The sequence below is a fragment of the Callionymus lyra genome, chromosome 13 (genome assembly GCF_982586985.1).
Source record: "Callionymus lyra chromosome 13, fCalLyr1.hap1.1, whole genome shotgun sequence".
Classification (NCBI taxonomy): Eukaryota; Metazoa; Chordata; class Actinopteri; order Syngnathiformes; family Callionymidae; genus Callionymus; species Callionymus lyra.
In genome coordinates, this window is record NC_141830.1 from 25,233,855 (window position 1) to 25,260,461 (window position 26,607).

Sequence of the window (26,607 nt, forward strand, 5' to 3'; positions counted from 1 at the left end):
CACACTGATGGGAGTAGGCTGCGACGCAGCGTGCCGGCTCAACCATTAGGAAAAAAATTAAATAATAATAATAATTATAATTATAATAATTATTTAAAAATTCAACTTTCGATTCAATTAACACGATGAACAAAATTGACACAAATAAAAAAATCTTAATCTTGACTTAAGGTTCCCCGTGTTCTAGTTCTATCTATGGTACAGAAACCGACACTAGTTACGAGGAAGCCCAGAGTAATATTTGTGTAAGAGAACCTCACTAAAACGTCACATAAAAAATGCCTCTTGGGTGATGGAGGTGTGTGTTTGACGTGTGTTTGACGTGTGCTACATCACAGCTCTTCCGGTTCTGTTCCTAGGTCAGAGGTCGCGGCTCGTAAGGTGAGAAGTGGACATATTTAGGTCACTTTCCCTTTTAAAAGTGGCCCGGGGACGGTTCAGCTGTGGGTCGTCGTAAATTGTCACGTCCTGAACCCGCGACAGCATCACCACGACGACTGGGAAATTAAGTTTAAACTCTTGTAAATATATTTAATTTAATTTAATTGCTGCGAATTTGTCTTGCTTGTTACAGAACAAAGGCAGAGAAATAGAGACGTAAATAATCCCTGTTTTATAATGATGCTTTAAATTCTTGTATTCGTCCACCGACAGGTCTTTTGAGTCAAAAAGAAAGGATACAGGATGAAAGAAATGAAAAAAAGCTGAATGTTCTTTTGTATTTTAAGTAAATACTGTGAGTGGGCTGGACGACCAGTGTCGCTTTCACCTGTTGAAAGTTCCTTTTCAAGTCTGTGGTCACCAGATGGTTCAGCGACAGGAGTGTCTCGGGTGGTGACTGTAGATCTGGGTCCAGAATGGCTTCCAATTGGAATCTTTTACGTGAGAATTATCTGCCGGGATTAGTCGCACACGAAGAGCGGAGCAGGTTCTTGTACTGCAGCATGTGTTGCATGGGTGAGTTTGTTGGAAATGTATGATTTTTGAGGAAGATTTGTGTCCCTCGGGTCAGACTCGGGCTGATCTTTGGAGGATTGACATGTTCCCCAGTTCACTTGTTGTATTATTAAGTGTGTTAAATGGTTGTGCATGTTTTCTTCGTTACGGTTTAAAAGTAAGAAATAGATCGTCAAATTGAAGCTGAGAAATACACACATTGGGCTCAGCATGAGAGAAACACGAGGTATGTATCGTAGCTTGTTGTGTTGTCTCTTTGTAAATGATCAACTGCAGAAATATCTATTTTTTTTTAATGTTGAACATGATCAACCAAGATGGTAATCGCACTTCGACAGGTTATCAAACAAAGAACTGCAGGACATTTCAAAAACATGTATTAAGACCAAAGATAAAATACTGATGTTTTAATTTAAACAATTTCCCGAAGGAGACCTCCTGAGGGATCAATAAAATGTTACCTTACCTTAATTTCTCAAAGCCAATACTTTAAATTACAATTTAACTACAATTCCAATATTTTGAATCCATTTTCTAAATGGTGTTAAATGGCTTTTTTTTTCCCAAGTATATCTAAGCATAGTAAGTACACAACAGTTTATGTACTCGTAGTGTATTAAGATTTATTGTGTATTAAATGTAACATATTTTATTTTTTTAAATTCATTTTTGTTTAATAATCCCATTTTATTTGTATAAATATTATTTATTTCTTTAATTCTGTAATGTCAAAACAAAAAGGTTTTTTTTTGTGTGTTTACAACACTGGAAATCAAAGTTTCTGATTGTGATCAATTTGATACTTCTTTTGACTAAATTTGATTTAACTGAAGTATACTCATCACTATATTACAAGTGTACTAGATCCAGAGTATATAGTTAAGTTTACAAAAATATACCAATAGTACACTATCATCTAAAGTACCAATGTTAATTTACTTCTAGTCTGTAAAATACGACGCAAAACTTCAAAAACCTAAAGTTTCCTGGACCTGGTTTACTATATTTGGAAACAAACAACATATTTGTATCACAATAGATGCACGAAGCATCAAAGTAAACACGGTCAAGTATTAATCGTTCATGTACTATTTGAATACATCGGATTGACTTCACATTAATCCTCGATTTAAAAAAATATATATAAAAAAAAATATCTACATCAATGTTCATATATTTTTCTGTGATATTGAGAACGTAGTTTAAACCATTTGTTTATATTTAACACCAATTTGAGATAAAAAAAAAAAAAAAAAAAAACAATTCGTTGTGTTGCGTCAACCGCTAAATTAATTTCACAGCTCCTTGCGCGCATGCGCCAAACGCTGCTCTCTGTTTGCGCGCGTTGCCATGGAAACGTATATCTCCGGTTCCGCTTTTTTTTTTTTTCTCCCCCACGTTCACAGGAATAAACCTCCAGTGGGTGAGACATGGAAAAGATCGAGTCTCATAATAAATCACCATGTTTGGTATTTAAACATCACTATATATATAAAATGCTGAGTAGTTTGTAATTATATTGATTTAGAATTGTTGGTTTCGGTTTTAGAAACTTGTGATTATTTCTCTCGCTGACAATCCAACACAAAACCTTCTTGAAGTCTCTGAGTTTTCTTAAGAATGACCCTGAAGCTGGATTAAAACCAACAGCCACGCGAGGAAAAAACACTACAGTTGTGTCTTTGTGCTGCACAGAAGGAGCTTTTAGGATATTTATCTTGGAGCTTTAACGTAAAAACCTAATCGGATTGTATCATTTAAATTAATTAAGTTTAATCGGTTTTAAAAATGAAATAATATTCATCTTTACTTTGATTCAAACGTGTACTTTCCAGCCTCGATGTCATTCTGCGTTTCACCTGCAGAGGGAGACAAATCCCGTTTTCTTTCTCTTCCGCGCGTCAATCACCACGTCGTGTAAAACAATGCTGGACCAAAGGTTGACCTCCACCAAAGATCTTCATCTTTCCAGAGGCTTGTGAGGATCATCACTGATCTATTTCAAGACTCAGCTGCTCCCACTGATCCACTGGTCATTTCGACTAGTAAACCTTTGTGTCTACTTTTATAACACAACATATTTCAACTTTTGTGTCACTTTTGACGTAGTAAAGAAAAAAACCTATTATTTCATCACTTTATTTCATCAGTAAAGATATTTATTAATCAAATAATTTTTGCTCATTTTAATTAAGTTTCTGTTCTTTCTCTAAAGTGTGTTTACAGTTTGAACTTAATTTCTGTTGCACTTCCTCTTTATCCCACGTCTCTCCACAGAAGATCATTGATGTTAATCCAGGGGTGTGTCCGAGTTACTCATGCATTTATCAGCATTCCATTGCTCTTTTGGGTGTGTTGGCCTGTTGTGTTGACTCAACCTTTTCATTTAGAAATATCTGAGATAAAAAAAAGTGCTATGAAGGTGTGTGCTTTACTAACTATTGCTTACATAAACAGTATTCTCATTTTATGTATACATATAAAACATAATAACACCATGATAACAATTTATTTTAATTATAAAGCAAATAATTTAAAACAATTGTATTTTTCTTTTCATTTTCTACGTGGGACAATAAATACTCACTTATTTTTCTTTGTTTTACACACTATGACATTCATACTCTTTACTTATAGACAGTGTTGGGAAACTTTAAATGTGTAACTCACTGTTACTATTTTCTTCTTACAAAAATGACTTTAAGTTATTTGTTACTTTCAAAGTAACTCGTTACTAAAGAAATATTCTCTATGACTTGGTTTTCAGGAAAATAAATCAGGGGCCAGTGAGACGTAGTGTGATGTCAAATACTAATTAAAGTCAAATTATCGATTAAAAAAAGTGTATACAACAAATGATAAACAACAAAAATAAGTGATTACAATAAATTAAAATAATTCCATTGTAATGGTCATGGGTTGATAAGGCTTCATGATACATCATCAGGTGTTTGATACTGAATCATGATACAGCATTAGTTGTTTGATACTGGATCATGATACAGCATTAGTTATTTGATACTGTATCATGATACAGCATCAGTTGTTTGGTACTGTATAATGATACAACATCAGTTGTTTGATACTGTATCATGATACAATATCACTTGTTTGATACTGTATCATGATACAACATCAGTTGTTTAAAACTGTATCATGATGCATAATCAGTTGTTTGATACTGTATCATGATACAGCATCAGTTGTTTAAAACTGTATCATGATGCATAATCAGTTGTTTGATACTGTATCATGATACATCATCAGTTGTTTGATACTGTATCATGATACAGCATCAGTTGTTTGATACTGTATCATGATACAGCATTAGTTGTTTGATACTGTATCATGATACAGCATCAGTTGTTTGATACTGTTTCATGATACAGCATCAGTTGTTCGATACTGTTTCATGATACAGCATCAGGTGTTTGATACCGTTTCATGATACAGCATCAGGTGTTTGATACCGTTTCATGATACAGTGTCTTAATTTTTAAAGACCACTCTGCATTATATTATTTGTCTCTGATCTAATAACTCTACCTAATACCTGACATCATTTTCAAACTAAGAGTGACATCTAGTGGTCTATTCAAATTAAGACAATGTAATGATACAGTTTCAAGCAACTGATGCTGTATCATGAGGCCTCGTCAACACATCACTAGATCACATCACATTTATGATTAGCGGGTTATGGGTTTGACAAAGTAAATAGTTCCAGCACTTGTTACTGCAAAAGATAATGTAGTTGCTTGGGGTGTTAGCAAACATCGATATGGCAATACCTGGCGACATCCTTTTTCGGCAACACTGTATCGATATTCGACAGCACTGATTATTTTTTTGTCTTTTGTTTTTTTCTTTTTTAGCTTTTGGCTTGCAAAATCTTTTTTTCTCTTTCCTTAGTTTTGTTTTACTGTTTATATTTCAATAATGTGTGTTTAAACAAATTGTAGAATTAAGATACAAATATTCACAGCATGTGTTCATTTTTCTGTTGCAATTAAACTTCTGCAGTCGATACCTCCTTCGCAGCAAAAGTTGTGTGTTTGGACAATACTACACATACTGTATATCTTTGTTACTACACTATCACAACACCAGAGTCCAGTACTGGACAATACTACACATAAATCCTTGTTACTACACTATCGCAACACCTGAGTCCAGTACTGGACAATACTACACTCACATCCTTGTTACTACACTATCACAGCACCAGAGTCAAGTACTCGACAATACTACATATATAACCTTGTTACTACACTATCACAACACCAGAGTCAAGTACTCGACAATACGACACATATAACCTTGTTACTACACTATCACAACGGCATAGTCAAGTACTCGACAATACTACACATATAACCTTGTTACTACACTATCACAACACCAGAGTCAAGTACTTGAATATACTACATATATATCCTTGTTACTACATTATCACAACACCAGAGTCAAGTACTCGACAATATGACACATATAACCTTGTTACTACACTATCACAACACCATAGTCAAGTACTCGACAATACTACACATATAACCTTGTTACTACACTATCACAACACCAGAGTCAAGTACTCGAAAATACTACATATATATCCTTGTTACTACACTATCACAACACCAGAGTCAAGTACCGGACAATACTACACATATTGTGTTAACACATTATCACGATGTATCGTTGACCCTTGTTAATTGTTGCTACATGTTTAATAACTTGTCACCCCCATCATTGATTATAGGTGGATATAGTTGTAAGTAAGTAAGTAAGTAAGTAATATTTATTTATATAGCGCTTTTCGAGACCAGGGTCACAAAGCGCTTTAACAATCAAAACAATACTCAAAACAGTACATACTTCAAAGATCAAGACAACACCGAGAACAACACAGGAGTTCGTGAAATTCAAGGAAAAGCCTGAACAAATAGAAACGTCTTAAGATGTTTCTTAAAGGAGTCAGTAGACTCCATCAAGCGCAAAGAGAGAGGAAGATTGTTCCAAAGCTTAGGAGCAACAGCCTGAAAAGATTTCTCTCCTCTGGTCCTGAGCCGTGTGCGTGGAACCATAAGTAGATTCTGATCCACAGACCTCAGAGACCGAGCTGGGGTGTAAGGCTGGATCAGATCAGTGATGTAAGGAGGAGCCTGACCATGAATAGCTCTGAAAGTAAGAACCAGAATTTTAAAGTTGATCCTGAAAGAAACTGGAAGCCAGTGAAGAGTTTTAAGGATCGGAGAAATGTGAGTTCTCCTACTTGAGCGGGTCAGAATTCTCGCTGCAGAGTTCTGAATCAACTGCAGACGAGACAGATCCTTCTTGTTTAGACATGAAAACAAACTGTTACAATAGTCCAGACGAGAAGTAACATGTTGTGACAACATTTTCCTAAGTTTAGAGATTTTTCTCAGTTGAAGGAAACAGTTTCCGGTCAGTTTTCTGCAGTGTTGAACAAGAGACATGTCTTTATCAAATACAACACCCAGGTTTCTCAGGCTCAGTTTGACAGACTGACCTAAGTCACCCAAGTACTGACTCAACCCTGGAATCTTATCATCAGGAGCAATCACCAGAGTTTTAGTTTTGTCCACATTAAGCTGTAAAGTGTTTTCACTCAGCCATTGTTTGATTTCTAGCAAACAATTGACTAAGCTGTTCAGCCTTTGGGGCTCAGTTGGGTCAAAAGAGCAGTAGAGCTGGATGTCATCAGCAAAAATGTGATAAGAAACATCTGGAAATCTCTGAATGATTTTACCAAGGGGAATCAAGTACAGCAAAAACAATAAAGGACCCAGAACAGAACCTTGAGGGACTCCACACAACAGATCTGCCGATTCAGACCTCATTTGATTGGCAGATACACTAAAACTGCGCCCAGAAAGGTAAGATGAGAACCATTCTAACACAGACCCAGACAGTCCCACTTCATCCCTTAGTCTTCTCAGCAGGATCTGGTGATCAACTGTGTCAAAGGCTGACGACAGATCCAAGAGAACCAGAACAGTGAATTTACCAGAGTCAGCCGACATCATGATGTCACTGGACACTTTCAATAAAGCTGTCTCCGTAGAGTGATGTTTACGGAAGCCAGACTGAAACTTCTCATGGATGTCGCTCTGATCCAGGAACAAAGACAGCTGCTCGGACACCACCTTCTCCAAGATCTTGGACAAGAAAGGGAGCTTAGAAATAGGCCTGAAATTACTGAGGTCAGTTGGGTCTAAGCCTGGTTTTTTGAACAGAGGCTCCACAATGGCATGTTTAAATGCATTGGGAAAAACCCCTGTGGAAAGGGAGAGGTTCACCATATTGGTAACCCAGGGGCCAATTACATCAAATACTTTGATAAAAAGCCTACAAGGAAGGACGTCATCTGAGCAAGAGGAGGGTTTCATCTTGTTCACTAGTGCTGAAATATCACCCAAAGATACAGCAGTGAAGGATGACCAAGAGGAGGAGATGGGCTCAGAGACAGTAGGGGTTCCCAACAAAGGGGGAGAGATTTTCTCTTTGATCAATTTAATTTTGTCAATGAAAAATCTCAACAATGCATTGCTGTCAGCTTCACAGAAGACCGGCGTGATTTGAGGAGCATGAGACACGAGAGAATTAATCGTGTCAAACAAAACTTTGGGATTTTTCCTATTTGCTGCTACCAGTTTTCTGATGTAATCAGATGTAGCAGTTTCTACCATCTCATTGTAAGAAGTCAACAGATCCCTGAGGTGAAGTCTGTGCACGTCAAGTTTAGTAGACTTCCAGAGACGCTCAGTCTTTCGACAAAGTCTCTTCAGACTCAGGAGATCTTCATTTGTCCAAGGGCACCGTTTTTTCTGAATTTTCAAGTTCGATTTAACAGGTGCCACTTGATCCAGTATTTCAACACAATGATCAGTGTAACAGTGAATCAAACTGTCCACATCTGGACAGTCATCAAAGGAAAGACGGTCAAACATAGCAGAAAAACTGTCTGCAGTATCGGCTGATATGACACGCCTCTGAGACCTAACTTTCAAAGGCTTAGGTTCAGGGATGAAGTCCAGGTTGAACAAGACAAGAGAATGATCACTCAGATGGACATCATGTACAGATACATTAGAAATGTTCTGGCCAAGAGTAAAAACTAAGTCTAAAATGTGGCCTTTTTGATGAGTGGGTTCAGAAACATGTTGCTCAAAATTAAAGGCTTCAGTTAAAGTTAAAAGTTCTTTAGCAGAACAAGATGTGACGTCATCAACATGAAGATTAAAGTCTCCAAGAATAAGAACAGATTCCATCTGAATAATGGAAGATAAGAAGTCACTAAAGTCTTTCAAGAACACCGCCGCAGGACCAGGCGGACGGTAGATTGACACACAATAGAAAGGTCTTGTAGAACTAACCAAGATCATCTGAGACTCAAAGGAAGTGAATTCCTGTGTCTGAATCACTTTGCAAGAACAACTCTCCCTAAAAACAGTAGCAAGACCTCCTCCACGACCAGAGAGGCGAGGCTTCCCCAGGACAGCGCTCCCTACTGGACAGAGTTCGTTCAGATGAATAAACTCTTCCTCTCTCTGCCAAGTCTCAGAAAGACATAATAAATCCAAATTAACTCTTGTGAAAAGATCATTAAGAATAAAGGATTTATTAGTAATGGAGCGAACATTAAGAAGTCCCACATTCAGCACCGATGACGTCACTGACGACGCCGCGTCACTGACAGGCGCGCAGAGCGGGATCTTTTGAAGCGAACAGCGGTCACGTGGGTACCAGCTGTCACTGAAGTTCAACTCGGTTGTAAAAGTCGAATTAAAGAGAGGAAATGAAAAAATCTTACCACCTTTCGTTGAGGTCTGGACAGACGGCAGCGCTGATGTGTCGTCACACACAGTGAGAGGAATGTCGATCAAACATCGATGACGTTCGATGACGTCAGAGTTGTTCCGAGCAATCGCAACTGCACGTCTCATCCTGACCTGAACTCCAGCCCGACTCGATCCCTTGTGGAAATCGCCCGGTACTCGAGAGATCAAACGATATTCCACAGAGTCCGAGTCGATGAGAAGCGGAGCCGGAAACACGTTCACCGGACGTTGGTAACTGTCGCGAGTGAAGTCCTCCATCGACTCTCTGATGTTGAGAAGAGCATCACGATCATAGATCCGAGATGCTTGAGACATATCTTAAGTGATATGAGCATAAAATCCGGACAAGTAGTCGTTAAAACGACTGTTTTTGGCAATTATTGCAGGAGCTTACGTTTCAAGCAGCCGATCAAAGGCTCACCGGAAGCAGAAGTGATTGGAAGTAGTTGGATTAAATCTTGATCTGGTTGAGATCAGGACGGTCTCCTACGACTCTTGAAGGTTCCCGTTGATTAAAGACTTTCTTAACTCTGTTGGGCATTTTAAGTTTTGCTTAAATAATGTGATCAGCGAAGAAGTCGGACCAAAGAGAAGCCTGGTCAAGTTAGTGATGGTATTATGTTAAGTGAGAAAGCAACAACACCACTTTGTCTCGCCCTTATATTGAGGCTCAAAAGCGTATCTTCTTCCAAATCTGGACCTTTTAAAGTCGTGCATCTGGTTTTAATGAAGCCAGACGAGGGAGCAGTGTAATGGGCATGTTCAGAGCCTAATGATACGTCTCCGCTCGGGAGGAAAGATCTCATGACTAAGATGTTCCACAGCTCCAGCAGCCACAGGGGTTCCCCTGCTGGTGTTTTCCCGTTGGGTCCAAGAGGCATCCTGCTCTGAGAGGTTTCTGAAGGGCCGAGACCAAACAGAAGCACAACAGAAGCGTTGGGTTGACATGAGTCACGCTGGAGGTTCTGCTTCCTTTCCCTTCTATGGGTAGAACCACTCTTGTACCACTCCTGAATTCCTCGGCCTGCCTCGACATCTTATGTACCAACAAAGGTGTGTCTTACCAGTTCGTAAACGTGGCTCCAATGGAGCCAAGACTCAGACACTGTTCCGTGAAGATATTAAGTGTCTTCGTGTCGATACAGGTCTTGCTCGAGGGAAGACTTGTTGTGAGATCCTAATGTGATGCCAAGGGTGGAGATATTAGAAAAGTATCTTCTGGGTATATGACAGTCAGCAGCAATGCAACACACCTTGCTCCCGATCTTTGTTGTGGGATCATAGTCATGTTGGTGAAAGTATATTTCTGTAATAGATCGTCTGCCACGATGGTGACGAACTCGAGCAATCAACAGCCGACTCGACCGTATACGTTTCTGTAAATGTAAAGTTTGATTTTTGATTTTCTCTATTTATCTTGATTATCTTGGTTGTTTGTAATTCTTCACGAAAACGAATATATTTCTGTTTTACCGTTATTAGAAGTCCTTGTTTAATTGCAGACATAAACGATCTCCATTTCTTTATCCTTGAACTTTTTAATAGGTCACCAAAAACGACTTGACTTCGAGCAAAACCGTCTGGCGTGCCACATAAAATGCCTAGACTTTGACACAGGTGGACTATTATCTAGTACTACACTGCAAACAACTGTTTCCTTCAACTGAGAAAAATCTCTAAACTCAGGAAAATGTCACAAATCAATCTGGATCTTATACTCCATGCGTTTGTCTCTTTTAGACGATTGTAACAGTTTATTCTGGTGTCTTAACAAGAAGGATCTTTCTAACCTACAGTTAATATAAAACTATGAAGCAAGAATTTTGAGCAGCTCTAGTAGAAGAACTCGTTGTCAAGATTGGATACAGTGGTTATTAAACATTTATTTAACTCGTCATACTTTCTTTAACTGTATCAGTGTCGCACATCACAATCGAGTTGAAGTTGTGAAAAAAAAGTCAGATTTATCACCATTTCAACGAATCTCAAACCAGCTGCGCCATGGCAACCCCGCTGTTGTTCCACAGGAAGTGGTTCGTTGGCATGTTTAGATTCAGAGCCACAACACAGGAAGTGTTCAGTGTGATTCACCCTGACAGCAAATATAAACTGTTGCTCTGAGTCCTTCATCCACATAATCAATTGATAAAAATACAAAATATTGTTTTGGAAAAAGATGAATCATTTCTTGAATGAAGTCACGCCCATTATTTTCTTTTCCTTTTAATTATATTTATCCTATTTTAAACTCTGATTAATGACAATAACTCATGAAATTTACTGCTTCACTGAAGTAAATGATGGAGTCAATGAAAGTATTTTTGTTTGTTTTTTAACAACCACTACATCAGATAAAGATGCAATACTGCCACTCTTATCTGCCATTTAGACTCTCTACTGACATTAGACCCTCCTTATGTAGATTGTCATCTTTTCAAAAAAGTAAGTACTTTCCATATTAGTTTCAAAAACTTCCCAAGCAAATTTAAATATTTGTAAAGAGCTTAAACTATATATTTTTTAAGAATTTATATTCAAAGAAACGACAAGTAATTTGCTCATTTTCAGTTTAAGTTTCATAGTTTTATTATTATTATTCTAGCCGCTTTATATCTCTTCCCTTTGGATGACGCGATAAACGAGCTGTTATTTACAAGTGTCGTTATTGTGTCGCCCTTCGTTTTAAGTACTTTTGTTTGTTGCCATTTCTCTGCGTTGATACACAACGAGCTCTTAGGGCCACGACTACAATGGTGTTCATCAAGACTTTAAAACTCTCTGCACTGATCCTGCATCTTCAATGTTGTTTAGAGCGTAAAGGAAATATTAACTTAAATCCGTGGCAGTAACCTTTCCTTAAAGAAATGTGTACTTTTTTCAAGTCCTGTTTATTTCAGCTTTAATTTTCAAGGAAAATACATTTATATTTTCTTTAAAGTACCTTCATGATACTGGAGAAAACTCTGCTACGGATCATGTTTATTTTTTTAATTTCTTTAATATATTTCTAGTTTAACAAAGTCTGCCTGATTATTGAGTCACTAATTATCCTACAGCAAATATTTGAACATACCTCAAATTACGACTTTATTACCGGGTGTGAGTCAGCGAGTGTTTTATCTCCTCCATCTCACATGCAGGTTACCACACCTTCCTCATTTACTCCTTCTTTGCCTAACCATGCAAGAGGAAGGGGTGTGTTCAGTGCCCGTCCCACCCGAGTCCACCACACTGTACCGCTAAACACACACTCGCACATCAGGCTTCTGTAGCCCACAGGCGACATTTACTCAAGAGGAGGAAAAAGGGAAAGGGAAGAAAGAAGGAGGGCAAAAGTGATTGAGTGAGGGGGAGGAGGGTGTGTGTCATTTGGTGTGTCCGTCAGACGTCGATTCTGTGCATTCTGGCACACACACACCAGAGGCACAGCAACAGGAGAAGATTTATTTGACTTGAAGTGAGGAGCTGCAGACATGAACCCCCAACATCAGAAGTTCAGGAATTTGTCGTCCGATGGCTTTGGCAGGGAGAGGGTTCCCTCGGATGAGAACCACTACCAGGGGATGCTGAAGGCAACCGATGGCAGGAAAGGTATTGGTGATTTATCCGCTGTAAGATGGGCTGTTGTTGTCATTCATTTGGTGGATTATTGGGGGGAAAAAAGTCATTTATTTATTCTAGAAAAAGTTTTTTTAATTTTGGAAATGGGTGACCCTACAAAAAAACTAAATGTTCTTCTTTATTTGTCAACTGTACTATAAAAAAAAAGTTTTGCTTGTAGTTTTACCATAACTTTCCTCACAGACCATCCTTTTTCATAACTGGACTTCCTTTGAGTGAACAAATCTGAAAATTAAATTACAACAAACGAGATAAAGTGGAGAATTTGTTACTCCTAAAGTCTATTTCTGACCCTCGAGAAGCCTTTCTTCTGCGTCAAAGTCTCTCGGGAAAACCTGATTGTTGTCATTTGATACCTGTGTGTGTGTGAGGTCGTTCAACCCGTGTCAACATATACAACTTGATATTTAGAAGGAAAAGAGGCTCATTGTGCAGAAGGGGCTTTGACAAAATTGAGGTTTGAGGGATCAAAGGACAATCCCTGTTGAAAGAACCTCTGAAGAAACTTCTGTCTCTGTGAGAGTTTTCTTGAATCTTAATTAGTTTTTGAATATCTAATCGATTTAACCGACAACATATATGTTTTATTAATGATGGTTTTACTGTCGTGTTTGTCAATAATGGTTGATACCGATCGAGCCCAATCATCATTTCAACACCTGTTTTCCCGTCGTCGATGTTGCCGCGACACACCTTGCAGTCAGCCGTCGTCCCGGGCGACGGTGCGGGCGTGTGCAGGCTGTTGTCTCAGTGGGTGTGGATCTGTCCGAGGCCTGCTGCGTCTTGTCGGGAGCGTTGCTTCAGTGTAATGGTTATCCAATGTCTTTGCGGTGATGTTCAAGCCAAACCCCCCGATTCCTGCTCGCATGTCTAACGCTGTCGTCATAAAGCCAGACAAGATCTTGCAAGTTCCGAGTTGCCATAACATTGAGGGCGTATTCACTGATAATGTGATCTGAGCCTTTTTTTTTTTAATTATAAACTTCTTCTCTTGTCATTCTTACCTAAAATAAGCTTGGTCAGCAAATTCATTTTTAACATCTTAAAAACTTTTTTGTGTGTCCTTGACCGAATACGGCCAAGAAGGTTACAGGTTCGAATCCAGCAACCCTTTCTCTGTGGGGTTCATATATTTCCCTCTGGTTTCCTCCCACAACTCAAACACATAGAGATTAACTCAACACTATAAATATTCTGTATAGGTGTGTGTCAATAGAGACTTGTTCTAGGTGTCCCTGCCTCTCGCCCCGAGCAGCTGGGATATGCTCCAGACCCTTTTCTGAATATTCGATATTGTATATCATCAATATATTCGTCTAATCTTTGCGTTTTGCTTTGTAGACGAGCGCGACCGTGTACAGAAGAAGACCTTCACGAAATGGGTGAACAAACACCTGATTAAGGTAATTTTGTGTCTTTTTTAGTTCTTCTCTGTTCTTTATAAATACAGTTAAAATAAATACAAAGTGTCTCGTGAATGTTTGGCTTGTTATCATGCTTGAATATAACAATTATCTACTGACTATGATGCTTTAATGGTTCTTTCTGTTCATTATCTGATCTGATGTCATTTGTTATTGCTGGTAATTATGCTACAATTACAAAAAATGTAACGTAATTGTACACCTATTCACCTTATTACTAGTGATACAGCTCGAACAAATATATACCAGACAAATGTTCAAATTTCTCTGCTTGTTATTGTCATTATCGAACGTTTAAAAAAACATTTAACAAAAATTTGTGTGGAACAAATGAGTCGTGTGATAAAAGCAAACACAAATGGGAAGCTTTATGACGGTAACGCCCCAATATTTTCCCCCAAAAAAACAAACAAATGTACATTTTTCCAGGGTTTAAAAAAGGGAAACAATGACCCGAACCAATCAAGTGTAATTTTATATTGTTTTAGGTTTGCTACTTTTGAGGTGCGGTGCTACATGTTACTTAGTTACAGGGTTCCTGTTCATAGTATCAAGAAATGAAATTGAAATTGCACCTTTTTACCTGCACAACACAAGCGTAGATTTGCACAAAGCAGAACATCTGACTCTGTCGTCGGTCGATGAGCTTTGAAAGGCGTCAGTCGCCGGTCGTCCCGTGTCACCTTCCTCAGTTTGCTCTCCAGTGAACGGCTCATTAATTCACAGGTGGTCATGAAGGGGTCTCACTCTGAAAGTTCTCATTACGGCTGAGAAATGAGCTTCTGTAACAAAAGCTCTTCTGACGTCAACCAATTTTCTCCGACAAAAAAAACGACCGAAATATCTGAAAGAGTGCCTCCTGGTGTTCTACAACCGGTACATGGGAACACAAGCGCACTCACTGTGCATTGTGCAGAGTGACTCATGCACATCTGGACTCGCTTAGTCAGACTGGAAAAAACAGTCAAATGCTGCCGTCTGTGGCGGTTTAGCCAACAGTAGCACATGGGTTTGTTAGCTTGTAGGTTGAGGAGTCAAGTTTTCCAATCTGAGTCTCTACTCATCCTCGTGTCCACCAATGTTGGATTATAATCTGTTCTTTTTTAGAGTTCTAGACAAAAATGTTTGTTCATTTTAATGTAGTGACTGGAGCTCAGTTGTCTTTGTCTTCATCTTCGTCCAAAAAGACAAAATTAAACATCCAAATACCTCCATACTGCTCGTCTGTAACTTCCTTCTAGTGTTCTCCACATGATAAGAATTGTTTTGAAAAAACAAGTCTATATATTAAGGTTGTATGTTGCGGAAGATAAAATGGTAACATGCTACCCAGACAGGAAACACTCAAATTTTGCCAGAGCTGCGAGTGGTTACAGTAGACACTACAAGAGGGAGGTTACAGACGAGCAGTATGGATATATTTGGATGTTTTTAAGTGTCTTTTTGGACCAAGATGAAGACGAAGACAACTGAGCTCCAGTCATTAAAATGAACAAACATTTTTGTCTAGAACTCTAAAAAGAAACAGATTATTCTGAAACTAAAACAACATTAGTCGACATGAGGGTGAGAAGAATACTAGGAAAGTTTGTATTTGGGCTGAACTATCACTTAAAGAACGAAACTGAAAATTGTAATTAAACTACACAGGAAGTATATAGTTTTGAAAACCAAAATAAAAAGTTTAGGAAGAAAGTTATCTTAACTTACTCAACCCTGTTACTCTCTCATAGAATCCTAGAAAAAACATAACCTGACATTTAAACTTTGCAGCAGACATTTAAAAATCTAAAGATGATCTATGGGATTTGTTCAAGTTATTTCAACATTAAGAACATTTTCTGAGTCATGCTTGACTTTGAAAAATTCAGTCAGAATTGATTAGTAATCTACCGTCGCCGTCAATCGACATCTGTTAAAGTCGAGGGTGTGTTAGAATGCGTTGCGTACTTAAACTGATTGAATGGTTAACGGTTAAGTTCGACGGGTGAAGGCTGAAGGTCTGGCAAGGTCGTCAGGGACCATTAAAGAGCGATGGAGCCGTTTCCACTGTTCAGTAAATCGTTAGTCGTTGCATACGATTTTGACATCAGCGGAAGAAAAGTCAGACATGAGGGTGAAAACCAAGTGAGGTCTTTCAGGTGGTTATTAAGTGAGTATTTAGTCGTCTAGATCAGGGTTCTCCAACCTTTATTTCCTCATAATATCGGCGTTTTATTCACTGACCTTCAGAGAAAAACTGTGACAATAAAGTGTCTAACATTTTGTGTTTTACTCATTTTCACTGCTTTATTTTTTGAGTGAACTTGACTGTGAAACAATCATCTTAGCTAGAGAAAATACAATCTTAAAAAACACCAAAATAATCAAAAGAACATAAATTAAATATATATATTTTTCTTACTGTGAGGCTCAGTAACAAATTCCGGGGGTTGGAGACTTGACTTTTAAGAGTTGTTGACAAATGCACATGGAGACACTGAACCCTGGTGGTTGTTTCCACTTATTATCAGTGTTGTTTATTTATCTTTTGACTTGTAACAGTTTGCTTTTATTAAAACAGTTTAGATCACAGATCTGATTCAGATATAATTCCTCTCTTCCTAAAAACAAAAATTGAAGGTCATTAAGTTGCAATAATTAACAAAAACTACTAAAAAAAAAAGAAGGTAATTGAGTAGCAAATATTTGAGAAAAAAAAAAAAAAGGTAATTGAGTAGCAAACATTTGACAAAAAAACAATCAAAAAAAGGTAATTGAGAAGAAAACATTAGACAAAATAAATAGTAAATGGACAACAAAAATACTATAAAAAGGTAATTGAGTAGCGAACATTTGACAAAAGAAATAAAATAAAGGGTCATCGAGTAGCAAACAATAGACAAAAGCTACTAAAATGTGTCGTTAAGTAGAAAATATCTTCCAAAAAAAAAACTAAAAATAAAGGTCATTGAGCAGCAAAGATTTGAGACAACACGCCTCATTGAACTTATTTCTTCACATAAGTCTCATAACGAAAAACTCTTCAAACCTATGAGATTACCTTCCCTCGTCTTCAGAGTTGATGGTCCTCCTTTTCTTCTGTTGTAACTTGCAGCACAAAACTAATGTTTCATTCCTTTCTATCTCCACATCTCATGACATGACGAGACACACCCGAAACACATCTGCTTTCATAACCTCCTGGCAAAAGTCATGCCATGAATGTTTGAGTGTTTAATCACTGCCTAGAATTAACCTCCTGATTAAATTCAATCTGTGATTTCTTACCTCCTTCTGTACTTTTTTTTTCCCCCATCCTAACATTTTGCATTAATGGCCAACGATCCAGAGCGTCCGGGCCGAGGTAGGCGAAGGCATGTTGGAGCACAGTTATGGTGTGGCATGCTTTGTAAACCGTGATCTCATATCTGGACCAGATAAGATGGTGCTGAGATTGACACCTTTTTCCAGAGATCTTAGTCCAAAATAATTGACAAAAACTACTAAAAAAAAAATAGGTCATTGAGTAGCAAATATTTGACAAAAAAATGTATAAGGTTATTGCGTAGCAAATATTTGACAAAAAAAAAAGAAGTAATTGAGTAGCAAATATTTGACAAAAAATAGTTTATAAAAAAGGTCATTGAGTATCAAATATTTGACAAAAAAAACTATTAAAAAAAGATAATAAACTAGCAATCATTTGGCAAAAAAACAACTGAAAATAAAGGTCATAAAGTTGCAAACATTAGACAAAAAACGAATAAAATAAAGGTAACTAAGTCGCAAAAATTTGACAAAAAATAATATAAAAGGTCATTGAGTAGAAATCACTTGACAAAAAAACTATTTAAAAAAATGTAATAAACTGGCAAACATTTGAGAAAAAAACTATTTAAAAAAAAAGGTTATAAAATAGCAAACACTTGGCCAAAAAAACAACTAAAAATAAATGTCATAACGTTGCAAACATTAGACAAAATAACTAGTAGAAAAAAGATAATTAAGTTGCAAGAAATTGGAATGAACTCTTTCACTCTCTATCATCTTGTCAAATGCACGGATGCTCACGGCTACACATTCTAGATTTGTGCAGAATTGCACTGAAGAAACGCTTGTGCGTTGGACACGTCGAGTCGATTGAATCGAAGCGTGAAACTGAATGAGATTTTCTTTCGTACTCGTGTGAAACGACACAAACTCATGTCTGGTCTCGTCTCTTCCAACAGTCGCAACATCACGTCACAGACCTGTACGAAGACCTGCGTGATGGACATAACCTGATCTCCTTGTTGGAGGTCCTCTCTGGGGAGAAGCTGGTAAGTCACACTTACTATAATGCAAACTAAACGAGTCTCTGTCTCAACTAATCATTTTATTCGTTGAAATGAAAATGAAAAACTTTGTCGTCGCCATCGGTTTCAGCGTCTTTCATCTGTTCTTACTTTCCTGTAGAGCTGCAAAATATTGACACTTGGAAAGTCAAATAAACACTGACACACAAAAGTATTTCACGCCTTCTCATATTCCATTGTTGGACCCTGATATTACAATTTATACACAAATATGAACATCATCTTCTCCCTGATAAAAGATGTGATGATATGGAACGGCTTCCATAATAAATACAACTGAAAATTCAAATAATTAAGCGTTGATGTCCTTGTATATGTTAAGAATAATCAAATAAAACATGGGTATAATGGTAGAGATTTCTCATCTCATCTGAACCACTATGAAGTCAATAAGGACGACAGACTTGGGACTTAATGTCCGATTAGGTCCACGAAACTAGTTTTGTAATCGTCATAAATGATGGTTATGGAATATTTAACGCACACTCGGGTTGATGACGACACATTTAGTGTCATTTTTAATGTTGTTTTCTACAGCATTGATATGATTTACACGTAGGGAACTATTATACAAGTCTGTGCTGATGAAAAATGTATGATAGTGTCTGTGAAAATATGCATATGGATATAAAAGACTTCAGATGTGTCCAGATTACACCTAATATTTTGAGTACACACGTGTGTCCCAATGAGCAGTGTGCGAAAATGTAGTGCACAATGAGCACGCTCAAATGGCCAAAAAATTGAGTGTGGATCGATATGCCATCTTAGTGACGTAGATGAAGCTAAACTGAAGCTACTAGAAAACGCTCATTGTACCACAAAACAACAACAATAATAACACAAAGAAACACAACTTAATAACTTGTTTCTATTGGAGAAAAGTGTTGTCAAGTGTCTGATAGTGTTTCAACAACTGGTTACAATCAGTTTTAAAGAGTAGTAGAAGAAGAAGTTGTTGAGTCATTTCCTGTAAGTGTGTAGCAGCAGAGTTTGATTTGAGACAGTACTACACGGTCAACATTTGCGCACTCGGCAAGTAAGTGCACTATCTTAACGTGCAATGTAAAGCAGTGCCCTTAGAGAAGTGCACAATTTGATTTGTATTTTTCTCAGACTCTATATAAAACAATATAACTGCACAGCTTTTACTATATTTACATTCCAAACATCTTTCACGCGTAATAAGTCTGATGGTTCTGATCCTCACGATATCTGGAAGAATAAAAAGGCAGCTCGCTGTATGTTCCATAAAGTCCTTTTGAATCATCTATAGGAACCAAGTCAAAATACTTTAATTTTCTCTAGAAAAATGTACCTTTCCATTCCGACATTGGTTCACTGAAATACGCAGATGAAGTCAAAACAATGATATCAGGCAACAAAGAATCTTATGTGTAATGGAAGGTTTCTAAGTTACAGTACTTTAGTTAAATAATAGGCTTCTGCGGAGTCAGATGCAATTTTGAAAAAACAAAGAAAACACCTAAATACTCATTTTTTTCCTCCTATACTTTGTCCAGTTTGGGCTTGTGTATGAACGTTTCTGGATCATGACTTTGATTCAAACTGCCCAAAAATATTAATATAAATCAATACATTGCAATACTTTATTGAATATAATGCTGTTTTCCTTTGTTTTTTTAAGGGATGTGGGGCGTTATTTGATGCTACTTAACATTTCTTATGCAAAATGAGACAATGCATCAGCCCTGGAATGGTCTTGATTACGTCAACTTTTGTTTCTTTTTAGCCAATCTATAACCCCCCTTACTGGCTGGAACACAAAACTAAAACATTTTCCAATTAGAATCGTTACCACTTCAACCGCACTTTAAGGTCCATTTTCATTTGTACTTCCGCATTTGGTTGAGTATGTCTTGAAGTTAAAGCACATTGGTGAAGTTGATTATACAAATAAGCTAAATATGCTAAGGATTAGCTTCGTCCTGATTTGAGAAGTTCATTGTTCGGCAGAAGATTTTTTAATTTATTTTCTCTTCAGAACCTCATGAAAGTATTTACAGAATTAACGACTGATTTATTGTCAATATTGTGCATTTCTGCTTCACATATTAACTCTGGCTTGAGGTGCTTCTTCTGATCCAAGACTTTCCTTTTCTTCTTCTATTTCTCCTTTGTTTTTGCACTGTGTGTTCTTGTCCTCTGGCCTTCACCTCCTCTCTCTGCTGGGCTCCTGCCGGGGCCAGCTGAGGGAGAGGGACATGGTCAGGAGCCTCCGGTTGGTGAGTGGTGGTCGTTATTTTTAAATCAGCCACTTTTCATTTTCCATCATCATCATCGCTCACCAATGGCTTCTGAGTGGTTCGGCCGTGCACGTCTGCAAAGCCTCCATGACGAAGGCACTTTCTTTACTTCCATCTCTTTAGTCATTTTGACATCATTTTATTTATTTTTTTCCTTGACTTTGCTCATTAAAAACTTGAATCTACATGATCAAACTTGTTCAAATCATCACGAATGAATGCTCAAAAGTAGAATCCGTGACCTCCTTAAAGGGCACCTAATGTACTGATTTAAGTGTGTCTTAAATTGTTCTAGGACCTCTATTGTACTCATCAGTTTCTTTTTGCACAAAACTCTCATTCAATAAAGATAAAAATAATATTTACATTAGAAAATCGCTTAAGCCGCGCCCACTTAAAATACGCTGTTTTGGCTGAGAAGAAGTCTCATCCAAGCAACCACGCCCACTCTGCTCTGATTGGTCACAAAAACACGAGTTGTATTCAAGGACTCACGTAAATTTCAAACTCAGCCCTGAAACTCCCGTTTTGTACATTGAAAACGAATAATAAAAGAAGTTTTGCTGCTTAATGTACACATTACAAAAACACCTAAAGGCACAAGTTACTCTCACCATGTTTACATAAATATTTATTTTGTTTCACGATTAACATGTAGGTACTTAACTGATTTAGGGCTTCTAGGGGAGGACACCTGCACCAGAGTGATGTCAGAATGTTTAATTTAAACCGTATACTCGTTTGGCAAGTTTTCAGACAGGAGACAACTTTATTAAGTAATAACTTCAAAACGGAGCAACGTCATGGTATATGAACTACTGCATTTTGAAGAGGACGACTTCAACATTTACAACATGTGAGTAAGTCAAGAGGTTTTCACATTAGGTGCCCTTTAAGAGTTGATCCCAACACTTTGTCAAGCATTACATTTAAATCATGCTTTTTTTATTTTTAAAATATACTTTTAATATATCATTTGTATCATCACACTGAGATTATAGTTTGGTGAACAGGAAGTGGTTCACTGTCTTCACATCACATTTGTCTCGTGACCGACTTTCACTCGTTTGAAAAAATAGTTATCGAATAACTCTTGTTTCCTTTCGTTCCAGCCCAGAGAAAAAGGCCGTATGAGATTCCACAAACTGCAGAATGTGAAGATAGCGCTGGACTTCCTCAAGCACCGGCAGGTAGAATTGAAATAAAGTGACTCGTCTTTTCCTCAGGAGACCCTTCAAATCTACCCTTTTATTCCAGGTCAAGCTGGTCAACATCCGGAACGACGACATCGCAGACGGGAACCCCAAACTCACCCTGGGGTTAATATGGACCATAATCCTCCACTTCCAGGTCTCCTCGTCTGTCAGTGTTGTGTTCCATTGATTTATTACTCCCTTCGACTCTGGAATCGTCTGACTCTCGGCTGCCTGTTCCCGAATCATTGGAACCAATCTTTGGGGATATTACTGTTGCTAAAGCTTTGTAAACGCGTGAAAGGATTTGCAAATGTATACGTTTATCTGATCCACATGTGTAACTGGATTCACAAATGTGTGACTCGATTTGTAAATGTGTCTCAATCTAGAATAAGTAATTGCTCAGATCTATAAGAACTGACAAGTCAAGGATCTTAAACTTTGTACAAGTTCAAAAGAACAGAAAAACCTACTATTTTTGTGCACGTGACTTTTGCAAACAAATGCATCTGCTGCTATGACACCGTCACACCAGTAGTGGGCAGAGACGCCTCCGTGCAGGACTATTGCAAAAGTCATGCGTAAAAATATCAGCATTAATAGAATAAATAATAGAATTTACTTATTCTGAATTACACTTTTACAAATAAAGTAACGCATTCGTAAAACTAAATATGGATTCGTAAATTGAAATACGCATTTGTTAATCCAGTTATGTATTCGTAAATCGAGTTACGCATTCGTAAATCGAGTTACGCATTTGTTAATACAGTTACGCATTCGTAAATCGGGTTACGCATTTGTTAATACAGTTACGCATTCGTAAATCGAGTTACGCATTTGTTAATACAGTTACGCATTCGTAAATCGGGTTACGCATTTGTTAATACAGTTACGCATTCGTAAATCAAGTTACGCATTTGTTAATACAGTTACGCATTCGTAAATCGGGTTACGCATTTGTTAATACAGTTACGCATTCGTAAATCGAGTTACGCATTTGTTAATACAGTTACGCATTCGTAAATCGAGTTACGCATTTGTTAATACAGTTACACATTCGTAAATCGGGTTACGCATTCGTAAATCCAGTTACCTATTCGTAAATCGACTTACGCATTCGTAAATCGACTTACGCATTTGTTAATCAATTACGCATTCGTGGACACTATGCAGATACACGTATATCTTTGCAAATCCTTCCACGCATTTACAAAGCTTTAGCAACAGTAATAGCTCCATACCAATCACTCTGGACTTGTCTTGGGGAAATTCCTCTCAGATTGAAACACTTTATCCAATTCTTCCTCTAATAATGAAAACTGTCGAGATAGGAGTCGCTCCCAATGGTATGTACGAGTCGTGGGTTCGCCAAGACTCTGCCTGAGTCTCCTGGCATCCACAACAATAGAGACCACACCCTGCAACATCAGATGGTTCATGACCCGGAGCTTTGTTGCAAGAGGATCTAGTGACACGATTCAACCCTGAACCTTTTATAACCAGTTTCATGTCTATTATTTCAACGATTCCACCGTTGGATTAAAAACCAGAAGAATCAGCAGAAGGGCTGGTGACATATAGACTTTATTTATGACTCGTTTATATTAGTTATTTCCTCAGTAAATTTTACCAAAAAAAGTATCTTGACGTGTCAAGACTCGCTTCAGTTACTCCAGACAAAAATACACCTATAAAACACCTTTCAGACAGAAATAATCAATTGGACAGAAATTAAATGCCTCATGGACTGGTAACGGGCCCCCTACCCACAATTGGATGGATGGATGGATGGATGGATGGATGGATGGAGAGAGAGATGAATGGATGAATGGATGGATAGGATCTCCTTCAGGGAAATTGGGTTTCCAGTTAGAATATAGTTTCATTAGAAAAGGAACAAAGTGCAAATAAAAAGAACAAAGGCAAGTATATATAATACAAAGGAAAAAGGATACAAAGATTAACAATTAATGAATCAATTAATTAATTATTTTTGGACTCCCACAATATGGACGTACGGACACTTTTATATATAATTTTCAAGGTATTAAATAATTTAAAAATTTGTTATTTCTTTAGTAAACTTGACAAGTATATTGTCGTGTCAAGAGTCACAGGCTTAAGTTACTTCAGACATAAATACACTTAAAAAAAAAAAATAACGAACCTTTCAGACATTAAAAATCAATAGAACAGAAATTAAATTGTTTTTTACTTTTTATGTGGCCTGGTGTTAAATGCCTCATGGTCTGGTACCAGGCCCCCGGCCCAGTATTTTTGGACTCCCACAATATGGATATTTTATATATAATTTTCAAGGTATTAAATCATTAATTAATGGAAAAAAAGTTGTATTGGATCACTGGGTTCACTTCTGCTTTTGCCTTTTTTTCCATTAAAATGTTATTTTTAATGGATATTAAAATAATTATCTGAGGTCTGTGTATTTGGAACATCATATCACTAGTATTTACCAGCAGAAAAAGTTATTGAAAAACTGATTAAACTCGACTGATTAAACTCCAATGAAAACATTATTTCTTGGTGATTCTTGATTCCGGTGCGATCAAATCTTCTGGTTTCCACTCATGAATTTCTCCTCTTCAACAGTATAGTCACACACACACAAGTTCTGTGGGTTAACGTGTCCGGTCTCTCCTCAGATCTCCGACATCCAGATCAACGGTCAGTCCGAGGACATGACGGCGAAGGAGAAGCTGCTGCTCTGGTCGCAGAGGATGAGCGACGGTTACCAGGGCGTCCGCTGCGACAACTTCAGCACCAGCTGGAGAGACGGCCGACTCTTCAACGCCGTCATCCACAAGCACTAGTGAGTCTCATGCAAGCCTTTGATTCTTCACAGCTGTTTAAATAACTGTAAATAATGTATGACTCACTAAAAAATAGTCATTTTGTATACAAAAGTATAAAAATTCATAGTGAATGAAGCCAAAAAAGCTTCTTTTAGACGGTTTTTAAAGCATATTATAAACAAAATTGACTTCAAAACTGTTTAAATAACTGTAAATAATGTCTGCTTCACTAAATACATATTTATATCGATACAAAAATATAAAAATGCAGAGTGAATAAGGTAAAAAAAAAAGGTTTTAGAAGATTTCTAAAGCATCAAAAAACGAAATTGACTTTTACATTTTCTAAATAACTGTAAATAATTTCTGACTCACTAAAAAATATTAATTTTGTATACAAAAACATAATATTTCAGAGTGAATAAGGCCAAAAAAGCTTCTATTAGAGGATTTCTTAAAGAATATTTTAAAGAAACTTGACTTATGTCTGTTCACAATATTGTCTGACTCAATAAAGAAATATTTATATCGAAAAAAAAATCTTAAAATTTAGAGAGAATGAAGCCAAGAACAGCTTTTTTAGAGAATTTTAAAAGCATCCAAAAAATTTAAATTGACTTCAAAACTGTTTAAATAACTGTTAATAATGTCTGACTCACTGAATTTTTATAATTTTGTAAACAAAATTTATATTTTTTAGAGTGAATGATGCCGAAAAAGCTTCTTTAAGAGGATTTTTAAAGCTAACAATAAAACAAAATTGACCTAAAAACTGTTTAAATAACTGTTATCAATCTCCGACTCAATAAAATCTTTTAATATTGTATGGAAAATATAAAAATTCAGAGTGAATGAAGCCAAAAAAAGTTTTTAGAGATTTTTTTTAAAGATGGAAAATAAAACAAAATTGACTATAAAACTTTCAAAAATAACTGTTAATAATGTCTCTTAAACGTGTTTTTATTGTATTCACAAATATAAAAATGCAGAGATAATGAAGCCAAGAAAGATATTTTGAGAATTTTTAAAGATAAAAATAAAACAAATTTGACTCCAAAACATTATAAATAACTGTAATTACAGCCTGACTCAGTGAATAAAAGTGCAGATTACTTTGAGCCTACTTTCATGGAAGACACTGTTTACATCCAAACACGACAAAGCCCTTCTCTGGTCCACCTCGGAGCGTTTAAGCTTCATGGGAATGTGCGGCGTGTTTGTATCTCATGATGATTCATCCGCCGTCCCTCCATTGTCGAGGCTTCTTCTTTCGTAGCTTCAATAGAGGGTTGATCTTTGAAAGGAAAGAAGCTTTGTTGCTGCAGCTGCGTGTGCCTGGATCGTTGCTCGGAGACACCTGAGGCGTCACCGCAGGTTTAGGGGTGTGTTGTGTGTGGGGGGGTGCAGGACTCTGCAGTAGATCTGACCCGGGAACCACTTCAGGTGTAACGTGAGGGAAAGAACGTCGGAGATCCTTTATTTGTGGGACTGGTGGGACTTTTTGGAAACGTCCAGAATGTTCGGTGCGAGGAAGAAGCCGAGGAAGAAGAATCTTGGATTTACTAGACACGTGGTCATGGTTTGTGAGGACATACCTTCAGAGGACGCTTCCCGGGATTCCGGTCTTGGCTCCAGCTGCTCTGGAGGACACCGGTCCAGTAGCGAGGCGCCGTCGCATGGATGGAGTTCTCCAGGAGTTTCTGGAAAACAACCCAAGATGCGCTTTTCTGTGGGAGCGTCGTCACTGGTTTACGGGTCGAACACGGACGCCAGAGTGTAGGAGGATTTGTGCTGACTCGTCGTGTTCGTCTTCAGTGTTTGCTTTGTCTTGAAACTAAAACATTAGTTGACGGCAGTTTATGTTTATAGTTTATGTTTAAGAGAAGTCACTTCATGTCTTTATTCTGAAGAGATTGAGGAAATGTGTGTTGCTTGTCTCACAATAATGACCACACAAACACACATTCAACTATAATCAAACAATTTTCAACTATAAACAAACAATTTCCAACTATAATCAAACAATTTTCAACTATAATAAAACAATTTTCAACTATAAACAAACAATTTTCAACTATAATCAAACCATTTTTAACTATAATCAAACAATTTTCAACTGGAATCAAG

The 26,607-nt window shown here is 37.3% G+C and overlaps 1 protein-coding gene across 7 annotated transcripts in view; it reads left to right on the top strand.

Moving 5' to 3' along the window:
* plecb (plectin b) overlaps positions 1-26,607 on the top strand; it is a 133,388-nt gene that overhangs the window by 58,458 nt on the left and 48,323 nt on the right. For 4 of the 7 annotated variants that reach the window (XM_087805172.1, XM_087805173.1, XM_087805167.1 and 1 more), the window contains exons 2-6: positions 13,782-13,843; positions 18,076-18,165; positions 21,581-21,658; positions 21,726-21,830; positions 24,331-24,497. In XM_087805172.1, the coding sequence (XP_087661298.1) occupies positions 13,782-13,843; positions 18,076-18,165; positions 21,581-21,658; positions 21,726-21,830; positions 24,331-24,497 (502 nt within the window). Of the gene's footprint in view, positions 1-12,107; positions 12,411-13,781; positions 13,844-18,075; positions 18,166-21,580; positions 21,659-21,725; positions 21,831-24,330; positions 24,498-26,607 lie in introns of those variants that run through there. The other 3 variants (XM_087805169.1, XM_087805171.1, XM_087805168.1) reach the window with 3 other exon arrangements.